Source organism: Poecilia reticulata, chromosome 10 (genome assembly GCF_904066995.2).
Source record: "Poecilia reticulata chromosome 10, P_reticulata-male-v2, whole genome shotgun sequence".
Taxonomy (NCBI): Eukaryota; Metazoa; Chordata; class Actinopteri; order Cyprinodontiformes; family Poeciliidae; genus Poecilia; species Poecilia reticulata.
The window spans coordinates 25,790,881-25,803,334 of NC_088839.1; the positions used below are offsets into that span (position 1 = coordinate 25,790,881).

General features: G+C 40.6%; 1 protein-coding gene across 2 annotated transcripts; it reads right to left on the bottom strand.

The window, feature by feature from the left end:
* Nucleotides 1–233: 233 nt before the first annotated feature.
* Nucleotides 234–6,758, bottom strand: rbmx (RNA binding motif protein X-linked). Of its 2 annotated transcripts, XM_008420720.3 has the most exons (11): nt 6,624–6,758; nt 6,447–6,546; nt 6,233–6,342; nt 4,988–5,094; nt 4,748–4,901; nt 4,427–4,564; nt 4,207–4,318; nt 3,877–4,002; nt 3,044–3,135; nt 721–2,307; nt 234–371 (listed from the first exon to the last, which is right to left on the bottom strand). In XM_008420720.3, exons 3-10 carry the CDS (start codon nt 6,339–6,341, stop codon nt 1,994–1,996), a joined length of 1,152 nt encoding a protein of 383 aa, XP_008418942.1. In that variant the 5' UTR covers nt 6,342; nt 6,447–6,546; nt 6,624–6,758; the 3' UTR covers nt 234–371; nt 721–1,993. The 2 variants fall into 2 exon arrangements, with proteins under 2 accessions (XP_008418942.1, XP_017162748.1); XM_017307259.2 differs by having other exon boundaries at nt 721–811; nt 6,447–6,741.
* Between the last annotated feature and the right edge of the window lie 5,696 nt (nt 6,759–12,454).

Here is a 12,454-nt window from a genome sequence, read left to right on the forward strand (position 1 = left end):
AAAGTTTGAATATGAATCCATTTTCAAGGTATTACTGGTGTAACTGGGTTAAACTTTTAGAGCACAGCCTGATATTTAAATCCATCTTATCATGTCAAAGTTTAGCATCACTTCAAAAAGTCTGGGGAGAAAAAAAAAATCTGATTTGCTACTTTTAGAAATATTACACATCAACTGCTTTACTGAATTATCTTTCCCAGTTTCACTGTTGTATTGAGACAAAAAGGGAAAACTGATTTTAAAGACTTTATTTAAAACACAACAAATATCAAATTTAACCAAGTCTTCAGTCTGAACTCTTCCCACTTCCAACAGGTTCTTCCAGCCAAATGGTTTCAGTCAACCTCTGCAACGGTGGGCTGCAACAGCACCTGAGAAGCAAAGAACGAAAGATTAAAGCAAGTCGACAGACCTATAGAATGATAGCAAGTTTCAGCTAATCCGACAAATCATGAACAATTTAAAATGTGTATAAATGAGTTTATGCTCAGTTAAAGGAGGACTTGTTGTTTGTTAGTTTAGGTTTGGCTTTACAGGCTGTGCTTCAGAGGGAGTAAGGCAGCACAACATATTATTACAATATTAGTGTGCAACATTGAGATTGCATAGAACTGGGTGCAAAAAATGTTGGCCGATATATTCCACACGTTACATGCTTCAATTTTACATGCTAATGTAATATTTGACCAAGCAGCTGTTGGTCATATGTGCTGGACATACCTAGGTTGATTAAAGACGATCTGGTCAAATCAGCCCAACAACTGGAGGATATAACTGGTATATTTCAGCAGCCATTGCCTTGATGTTCATCCTGCAACACAGAAAAACAATCAACATTGTCCTTGTCTTAAGTGTGTATTGAAAAATAAAATATAAAGATATTGTAGTTCTCAATCCAACTTCAAGTTTCTCCGTATTTTTTTTTTTCCAGTTTGGCTGCTGGGTTGATGGCGTTTCTCCACAGGTCTCCAGTTTTTTGGGGGGCATGCTTGTAGAAGAGGTTTGGTTACTGAACAGAATTTATGCCTGCTTGGTTTTTACTTAGAAAAAAAAAGTTTTTCACTAGATGTCGCTTAATGTCAAAAAAAAAAAAAAATACTGATGCCAATTCTTTGAAACCGCACAACTCGGTTGAGCAAAAAGTTGTTTCGAGGGCTCAGATTGTCAATCTTGTTGATCAAAAGGAAGGAATCCTCATGGTTTGTTGCTCTTAAAAAAAAAATTACCAAATAAAACAATTAGAAGCGCTTATTTCAGTTGACCTCCTTATTGCAGTGTTTCCTGAGGCAAAAGTTGTCTGGAGTGAAGATTGTAATACAGGACAATGAGAAACTCATTTACAGGTGAGAAACAAAGGTTTGCTTTGCTTACCAGCTGATGACTATCGGTCGAGTTGTGTTTGCTTGTTGCCTTTGGTTTTGTCGTTGCATGTCATCAAATTGCTCTAGGGTGATGGATCCATTTCCAAGGGGAACTACATTGGAACATTTTGACAGTAACATTTCCCCATCTGGCAAACAGTAGTGTCCAGTTGGAAGCACATTTTGTTTAATATTTCATTCCACTCCATCACATGTGCGAACAGACTCACCTATGATTACAGAACTTTGCAAAGGAGACGGTGTCGTCACCTTTTCCCCACATTTGTCAGAAATCTTGAGGTGAAAAATCGATGAGCAGATGTAGAGTTTCAACTAAAAGCTTTATTAGCGTATGAAAGCCATATTTAGGGCATTGCAGATTCAATTCACACTGAACTGACAAAAACACTTAACTACACTGTGACATAGGTAAAGAAATACTATATATTAAAAAAAGGGAAGAAAAAAAAAATACACATTAAACGGGGAAAGTAAAAGATACAAAGCTAAGCTTCCTAAGTCACAGATTTAAGACACATTTTGTCTGTTTGTATTTATCAGATTTCTTCCAAAACATGTGTCAAGGATGTACGAAGATCAAAGTTTGCATTAATGAGACTTCCAAGTCCATTTTAGTATCTGTTACGAGCCATTCCTCTATCAGGCCGACCGCCACCACGGCCACCGCGAGGCCCTCCACGACTTGAGCCATACGAGTCACGAGGAGGGTAGCCTCTCTCGCCAGGGGGGGCCGGGCCCCTTTCCTGCCTACCCATTCTCTCTCCACGGCTCGGAGGGTACGGGTCACTCCGGCTGCTGGGGTAACTGTCACGACTGCCATAGCCATCCCTGGAGCTGCTGCCATAGTCATCGTAACGACTGCTTCCACCGCTTCCACCATAGGATGGTGGGGGGCCCCGTGAGGGTGGGGCGCTGCGAGAGTTACCTGCAGGGTCAATGGTTCAGGTAATGGTTCAGGTAATGGTTCAACGTCAATAAATTACTTGCACCGTTAAGTGCGCACTTTCTGCCAATAGAATTCATCCTGTGACAAATTTCATGGGTGGTGTGTTGTTTGTGTTTTTCATCTTCCATTTGTTTGAGTTCTACATTCATTTAATGTGGATGTTTTAGTTGATGAGCAGTTGCAGTTGATATAAAATTAATATCTTCTACATTGAATAAGTGGGTAGTGTTACTCCATTTCTGCATGCCATTTACTCGGGAAGCCATTTTTCCTTTAAGAGGTCCAGGTGAAGAAAAGAGACGAGGTTTTCTGACTTGTCTTGAAGGTTTGTGAAGTTTAGTCCTTGAGGGAGTGCTTTGCTAGGCAACACTTAATGGACATTTCCAAGGTTTTTGAGGGATCCTTACAGTTGCATACTCTGCGTCAAGTCAAATCAAATCAAATTGTTCCTTTGCCTGAAATAGTCACACTTTTGATAAATATAGGAATTGCACAGTGTGGACTGAGCTTTTAGACAAATTTCTGCTTTTAGCCTAGAAGCCAATGTCTGAATTGCATACAAATGTGCGAGTTGGAGGTTTGTTCAGGGTGAAAGTTCTTCTCTTGGGAGGTAGTGAACTTGAGCTTTCTGTTGCAGCCTGTGCCATGACTTATTTTTGCAGCTTTTCCCTGTGTGACGGTAATAATTTGTTGAGCTCATGGAGCTGTATCTTACCGTAACCATCATAGGAATCTCGGTAGGAGCCACCACTGGGACGATCCATGTAGCCTCTCGGCTCTCTGCCACCTCCATAACCATCACGGTCGCTTAGTAAAAAACATAACATAACCCCATTATGTTTAGACGAGTAGGTATGATTTTAAGAATGTCTTAAAACCTTAGGAACTAAAGCAAACCTGTATCTAGGCCTCTCATAGTAAGCACATCAATTATTAAAATAAACTCAATAATTTACATTTGCTTGTTTGTTTTCTTCCCATTTCTTTTTCTACCAGACTGGATAACAAAAGGCTTCACTCCAGTGTGTTGACCCGACTGACCCCCTCTCTTCTTGTTGCCTTAGCTGAAGGAGGAGTGAACTCTGGTGTCAGTTACTTGCCAGGCACACAGTATTGTAGACACAAGCCAGAAAACGCAAGTGGAATTATTCAAATGGAGTGTTTTTGTTGTTAGTTTGCACTTCTGTTTATAAAGGTCCTATCTGGAAGTTTTCCTGGTATGAGAACAAAGATTGATATCTTTGAAGGACAATTTTACATACAGAAACTTCATAATCCATTTCATTTATGGTTTTGGATGTGCATAGGTTTTTATTTTAATTTCATTTAGTGTTTTTGGTTGTTTTGTTCAGTTCTTTTTAATGTTTAAAATCTCTTTCAGTTCAAGTGTTAACTGTTGCTTAGAAATTACAGTTTTGAGCTTTGTTGTACTTCTTTATCACCATCACATTACTTAAAAATGTTATTAAAAAAAATACAATATTAGTCATCACAATCATTTCTGGGCAATTTATCGTCAAGCAAAATATGTTACAGTGACAGGCATACCTGTATCCTCTTGACATAGAGCCATAGTCATCTCTGGAGCCAGAACTAGAATATTCTCTGTAGGAGTAATCTCTGGGAGGAGGTCCGTAGTCCCGGTCTCTTGAGCTGTAATCCCGGCTGGAGTATCTAAAAACCATTAAACAGGACCGATCTATTTAGGTTCATCACAACACCAAGGTACAATAAAAGTGTTTATGGAGTGTTTATTCGACAACTTTAACATATTATATTTTAGTAAATCTTTTTTTTTTTTTTTTTATCTCGTATGTAAATTTTCCCTTTTATGCTCAGAAATCATTCACAGTAGACCCTGGTTCTGATATTTCCTACCCATCTTTAGGGTTGTAATGGTCATCTCTTGGGGATGGATAATCATCTCTCCTGGACATGGAGTCTCTGCGCGGTGGAGGGCCATAGGGATCCCTGTCTCTGGACATGGGAGCTGAAATGACGACAAGTTAACAGTAATATCCCCAAACCGTTGAGACAAAAAAATTAAATAAAAATAAATTTAAAAAATTAATATTCTGAGACTGTTTTAAATACTCACGTCTGCTCATGGAACCAGATAGGGCCGACCTCTTGGGTGGAGGACCCCCATTGCGAACTGGTGGGCCTCGTTTCATTGGTGGACCTCTGGATGACATCCGACTATAGTAGCCATCTCCATCTTCTGAATCATAGTAGTCTTAAAAGATGGACATATTTTCAGCATTTATCTGAATTAATTAAAAACCCACCTTTTCAAATTTCCCCAATAGGTATCTATATTTAAAAATGCCCGTGTTATCGAGAGGAAACCAAATTCCAATTCCTAGTTTGTGTGCAAACTTTGCCAAAAAAAAAAATCTGATTCTGATTAATACCTTACCTCTGGATGGGGGGCCCCTCATTCCTCCCCTTGACCCGCGGGGCCCTCTGGGAGGACCCCGGCTTCGAGAATGCATAGGCGGCCCTCGTCTGCCAGAACTCTCAAACTGAGGCTTTGTAGCTTGTTCCACTTTAATAGGCTTCCCATCCAAAGACTGGTTAAATAAAAAAGTTACAATTACAATCGAAACTTCAAAATTTTATAAAAAAAATTATATCTTGAAGAAAAACAAAGACCCACCTTTCCATTCATTTCCCGGGCGGCATCTTTTGCATCAGCCGGACTTTCAAAGGTTACAAAAGCAAAGCCCCTCGATTTGTTTGTTTCACGGTCCTTCATTAGAAGTACTGAAACATAAAAACAAAAAAGGTGAGACCAGAAGTGGATTTAAAAAAAATTAAATAAAATTTTTTTTAATATACTTTCAAATTTAAGACATAACAGTTTGTTACTACTTTATATTTTATTGCATCCTGTGAATTGCAATAATAACTAAAAAAACAATAAAACACTTTTATTGAAAGTTTAGTATAAACTACTGATTTGAAAGTTGATGTGTCGCCATCTGGAAGTCTGCAGATGTAGTTTGTGCTGAAATTACTTACTAAAACCATTGATGACATAACATTCAAAATCTATATGTTGCCAAACGCCAAGTATCCTGGTCACACAGCCAGGACTCATCAATGTTTAGGTCTGATAAAACCTTGATTTGTTTGGCTGAATTGGGATTTTTTTTTTTTAATTAGCCATTTTCCAGTACCTGTACCAAAAACATAAATTTAAATATTTGATCAATTAGCCTCAATTTAGTATGTGCAATGTCCAGAGCCTCTTGGGGAGAAAAAAACTGGCAAATTGTGACTTAATCTCAAGATTAAACTCTTATTAAAAATTAAAATAAAAACATTCTATGTCAATTATACCAAGACAGAATATTTAACCCATGACTAATTCTGAAAAGATTATGTAGTGACAAATGTGACCCTTTGCCTGGATAAAGGTATATGTCATTTATTTGAACAATTCACTGAGATAACTAGATGCTGTGCTCCTATTTTAAGCAACTTTTGGGGCTTAGCGGGCATTCAACACTACTCATCCTTAAAGTAATTGAGCAAAGGAAATAAAATAGTTCATATTTCAGGATTAAATTATACATCCATAAACTATTTAGCTTTTCAAAAGGACCCTCAAAGTATTTTGAAAATAAACAAACAAAACAAAACAAAACAAAACAAAAAAAAACATATCTATCGAAAGTGAAAATGAAACAATTCGAGTTCATACAAAGTCTTCAATATTCATTTTAAATATTGGTAAAACTTAAACAAAAGGAAAAGATGCTATTTAAACTGTAATATTACAACTAAAAATATAAAATTTCAAGTGTGTATTAATCACAGCAACACATAAGCTTTGTACGCGGTGCCAAAGCAGTAGAAAATTAAAATCGGGTTCTACTTGTGGAGGGGTCATTCCCACCTTCGACGATCCTGCCATATTTGCTGAAGTACTGCTCCAAGGCCTTGTCGGTGGTCTCTGTGTTGAGTCCACCGATGAAGAGCTTCCCCGGTCGGTCTGCTTCGGCCATTCTGAAAAACAAAGAAAATGCCGATCGGGTCAACTATCACACGGAAAATATTGCACACGAACGATAAAACTGCTCTTAAAAACGAATCATTTGCTAGTTGAATACCTTTTTGCTGGTTTAGAGTCGCTCAACGCGCAAAATGGCGATAAACGCGCCACCAATATCAGCGAAACAGTTATTCACGTTAGAAGACTTTCCCCACGAGCTAGAAAAAAAACATTTAAATACTGCTGTTTAAAACCACAAAGACGCCAAGTGTGAAATATTTAAACCAACACGAACCTAGTCTGCTCAAAGCATGCAGGCTAACAACATGCTATAACGAGGAACTACGAAATTTATCAGGCTCTTGGAGAATACAATGATGGTGAACAACGGTTGCTCTTCTTCCTCTATTTACCTTCTTCCGGTTGAAATTCATACTCCTGCCCCCTAGTGGCACTCCAAGGCGCTGCACATCTGCAACTGCTCTAGTATCGCAGTCATTTTCTGTTTAGGTTTAATGTTTCATCGTTTTCATTATTTGTTCTTATGAAATGCTTGGTTTAAAATCCCTTGAGATTTTAGTCATGCAACCACTCATACCATTTTTTTCACTCTCTTAAGTGACCGAATGATTTGCGACTGAATGACTTCAACATTTGCGAGGTTACAAAAATTGTCTATCTTTGCTAAGTATCTCAAGCTCTGTCAAACTGATTGGAGAACGATTGGGGACATCAGCTTACTGGATTTGGATCTGGACTTTGACTGGGTCATTCTGCACTGCTACAGACAAATAAATACACTTTAATTCAAGGAAGCTGTTAATTAGATTTAGGTCTTTATGATTGCATTGTGTTCTCTATTGTGCACTGTAACTTTATGTGGATTTTCTGGGTTACTCATTTTGTGAAGCACTTTGTGACATCAGTGCAATTTATGAACCTCGAGGACTCACGAATCAGTGTTAAAAGTTATAAATAAAACTTTCTACTGAAAGGGACTGAACATTGCACTGAAAAAAGATGATGGGTGAATTTAGTTGGACTCTGGCTGGGAAATCCAAAACTTAATTTAATTTCAGGTAAAGCCTTTCTTTTGTTGATTTAAATGTACTATTACACTGAGATTGTTTCTACAGTTGGGATCTGTCTTCTTAATCTGTTTTTTGAGTAAAATCCTGAAGGTTTGGGGTTAAAAACAGGTATTTCTAAATTAGGAACTTTCTACATTTTGCCCACTTTCATTATTAGCTTTTAGTAAATGAGAAAGACTGAATTATATGTCCAGTTTTTGAAATGTTGCTGTTATTCCATATTATCTCCAGTTGGAACTTTGTTTCTGTGATGGTGGAGCAACACTGGTTTCACAGAACAGTTCTGGTTTCGTTCCTGTTTATGCTGGTGTAGCGTAGTTGAATCTGCGTTGTGTCTTGTGAAAATAACAGCCAGACAACAGCTGAGCTGAAGGCACTTTTAATGCTCCTGCATCCAAACAGCATAAAATAGTGGTCAAAACAGGCCTTTTCTGATCAGTGCTCCACAGCGCCTTCTCCCACGGAATCCGAACAGAAAGAGCCTGAGCAGCGCGTGTGCAACTTATGTAAAATAACACATTCACCTTACAAAATAAAAATAATGGCAACAATAATTAGTAACTAAGTCCAAACATGAACCTTATACTCTTGAACAGTACATGAATAACAAAAAAAATAACAATTAGACAAAATATTCCCACCAAAAGCAATGAAACATCACATACCTGCATCCAAACAGCATAAAATAGTGGTCAAAACAGGCCTTTTCTGATCAGTGCTCCACAGCGCCTGTTTAACCATGAACAGTACTATTTTCAGCACATGGATGTAGCATTTTCATTAGCAATGTTTCATGAAGTATAAGAGCAGCTAAATGTCTGCCAACACGGTTCTAGCACTGTTTAGCAAGGTTTGAGTGCCCCAAAGCACATTATCTACAAAAACATATTACTTATACTTAAAATGCACTTATTAAACACAGAAAACAAAACTTCATACCTTCTCCCACGGAATCCGAACAGAAAGAGCGCGACGGAGAGCGTGGGAAAACCTTTCATGAACTATAATGGTATGACCCGTTAATTTTTCTCCTTAAACCCCGAATTAACACCCAAAACAACAATATATGAACTCAATATGTTCAATAGTAGAGAAAACAATTCACATTTTCATTGAGAACACACCACATTTAAATAAAAATAATAATTTTGAAACAGGAAGTTACCCGCTGTTTTGCAATGGATTTGCCGTCTTTTCAAAATAAAAGCTACCAGTGCTCATACGAGTTCCCACCGGAATAGCTTATCACTTGACAATCTAGTGTAACAACATCACACTGCTACATTCACCCCCTCTGTTTTACACTAGATTTCGGTCATATTACAAAAATAATAAAGAAAAACAAAAACCAAGCAAATAAAATAAAACAAAAATAAACATACAATTTTTTTTTTCTTCAAATCTGACCACGACAATACATGTGACCCGGATATACCCGCCATACAAGACCAAAATGGTCGACCAGCAAATAGCTATTCATTGAAGAATTAGGGAAGATGAGGGGTAGCTAAGTCCCCACCTCACCATAGAAGACATGCCACCTACACATCTATCATAGAGTACACCCAAAATCACCCCAATGCGTCCAGTGCAATGGACAACCTAAATAAAATCATGACCAGACCCCATTATAAGAAGTCCCAATAAAAAGAAAAACAATAAAATAACACAAAATAAATGGCCCTATGACAAAATCTTAACTCTCTGTGTGGACATTGTCTGAATCAACCTGTTAACAGGTTTGATAAGTCTACCCAGTCTCGTCCGTATCCCTTCCCCTGAAACGACTGAAGGAATTGCTGAAGGTACAACAGTAGCGATTGAGTCTCTTCCAGACACATGTGAGCCACTAATGGCCTTAGTTAAACCTATGGTGTCACTTTGGCGTAAACCTACGCTGACAGAGTCTGAAAGCCGGTCACTATTGTGATCCTCAGAGTGTGAGCTCTCTGATCCATGATCCGCCCCATCCAAGACCCTCCTATGGTCCCCACAGGCAGACATGGTCCCTCTACCCTGAACACTACTATCATTTCCTCCAATAGCTTCAGAATCACTAGCTACCATCACTTCACCTGCAGTCATTACCACACTAGACTCTGGGAGGGAGGAAACCCAGTGAGCTGTTCGAGTATCACTGTCCCGCTCACCTGGAACCTCATCATCTGACGGCCCACCCTCTGAAACTGTGTTTGAAAAAGAAGTCTGAGACACCGAATCATCCCATGATGGCAGAGGCAAAAAGTTTACAGGCATGATCAGATTCCTATGAACTGTCCTAACCCGTCCTGTGACAGGATGACGAATAACATAGGTGTTCAGTTCGCTGTTCTTATGAACCACAATGTAAACCGTGTCCTTCCAACGATCAGCCAATTTCCGTTTGCCCCGTTCCCCTTTGTTAGCCATCAAAACTCTGTCTCCTTTCTCCAAAGAGTGTCCCTTAACCTTTCGGTTATACACCTCAGCTTGTCTCAACTGTTGTTTCTCAGCGTGTTGCAGAGCCAAAGTCATTGCTTCTCTGAGATCCGTGCCCAATGACTGAACATACTTGTCCATGTCAGCAGTCTCTCCGTCTAAGAGGACACTGCCAAACATCACATCAACAGGTAACCTAGGAGTTCGCCCGAACATTAAAAAGAAAGGCGGCCAACCTGTTGTTTCGTGTACCGTGCAATTATAGGCAAAAGTCAGTGTGTTAAGCATCTGAGGCCATTTTTCCTTTGCCCGAGGAGGCAATGCACGGATCATGCTACCCAGAGTGCGGTTAAGACGTTCAGCCTGGCCGTTTCCCGCAGGATGATATGGGGTTGTATGGCTTTTACGAACACCGGCCATCTGGAGTAGCTCGGCAATGAGGGAACTCTCGAAATTAGCCCCTCTGTCAGAGTGAATACAAGCTGGAAACCCGTATATGGAAAAAAAATGATTCCATAACACGCGAGCCACTGATTTGGCAGACTGATTTGGACATGGGTAAGCACATGCGAGTCTGGTAAAATGGTCTGTCACCACTAGAACGTCGATGGACTTGTTATTGACATCCTCTGCGGACCAGAAGTCAATACAAACTAATTCTAGTGGTGCTGATGTCACAACAGAAACAAGTGGAGCCCTGGCCTCAGGTTCAGGTGCTTTGCTCAAGACGCATCTCTTACAATGACTCACATATTCTTTGACATCGTGTTCCATCGAGTCCCAGTAAAAGCGCTGTCTGGCAAGCCACAGTGTGCGCTGCTGACCTTGATGGCCTGCATCATCATGCACCCCTTTCAACACCTGACATCTCAAAGCAACTGGAACCACATATTGGAACACTTTCTTCTTGCTCACCACATGTTTAGAAACACGGTACAACACACCCAGCCGAGTCGTGAGTTTACCCCACTGTCGCAATGTACGGTTTGTCTCCCGCGATTCGTGGACGCGCTCACGTCGGGATGGTCGACTTCCCCTGTTCACATAAAAGGAAACCCGGTTGATCACAGGATCCTGACACTGCTTATCATACAACTCCTCATGAGTGAGAACAGGCAGTGGGCACTGCCCCACTGGCAACAGTTTCTCCAGCTGTTGTGTGTAGCAGGTTGCTCTCATTTCTGCACCTTCACTCCAACAACGGTGAGACTTAAATAAGGCTGACACCTCATCACGAGAAACTCTCCCACCATTGTCCTTAATGTCCACACTGCCTGTGACAGAGCCCTGGATCGGAGAGGTAAGTCTAAGCTTCCCATCCACAGACTCTTCCCGAGAAAGGCGAAACATGTTCTGAACATCTTCCACCAACAAACCCCTGGCCTCTTCCAGCAAAGTGTCATATGGAATTCTCGTCAAACGGTGCATCATCCTGTGCTGAGCAAATGGTTCCCTGCTCAATGCATCCGCCACAATATTTCGCGGCCCTGGAATATACTGAATGTCAAAATCAAAGGGGGCCAGCTTGGCCACCCACCTCTGTTCGCAAGCATCCAGTTTCGGCTTGGTAAGAATGTACTTCAGAGGATTGTTGTCAGTCCAAACAGTAAATTTATGCCCACGCAGCCAATGACTAAACTTATCATGAATAGCCCATTTCATGGCGAGAAACTCGAGCCTATGAGCTGGGTATTTGGACTGTGCATGATTCAAGGACTTACTAGCGAAGGCAATGGGCCTCGCAATGTTGTGGCCTTCTTGTACCTGTGACAGCACAGCTCCTAATCCGGAAGATGACGCGTCAACAGAAAGCAGGAAAGGCTTTGTAAAGTCAGGGTGGGCAAGAAGAACCTGCTCAGTCAACAAAGCTTTCAAGGTCCTAAATGCTTCGCTACAAGCTGGGGTCCAGTCAGCCGCGACAGGCTTACGCGACAAAGCTGGTTTCTTTTGGCCCTTGCCCCTCCGTGGCTTGGCCGTCCCTGTAGTCAGTTGGAATAATGGCTTGGCAATCACAGAGCAGTTCTCAATGTAGTGCTGATAATACACCACCATGCCAAGAAAAGAGCGAATCTTCTTAGGAGATGGCGTGGCGCCATCAGGTTCCATAAGATCTGCTTCTGACACACCTTCAATTGCCTGCACTTTGTCAGGGTCTGTTGCTATGCCGTCTCTCGTAACAATGTGACCCAAGAACTTGACCGACTTTCTCAAAAACTGACACTTGGATGGAGACAGCTTTAAGTTATGTTCTTTTAACCGCCGGAACACCATCTCAAGCCTTTGCAAGCTTTCCTCCTCAGACTTTCCGAAAACCAACAGATCGTCCAAGTAACAAAGAAGGCTTAAAAAGTTCTGGTCACCAAAGATCGTGAGCATCATTCGCATGAAAGTGGCCGGGCTGTTACACAGACCCTGTGGCATGCGGTTATACTCGTGTAATCCGAGAGGAGAGGAGAAAGCAGTGTATTTCTTATCATCTTCATGAAGTGGGACATTGTAATATCCCGAAGTCAAGTCCATTGAGCTAAAGAATGCGTTACCTCCCAAAGCTGCAAGGATGTCAGCTTGATGTGGTAAAGGGTGCGCATCTTTGACTGTACGGGCGTTCAACCACCTG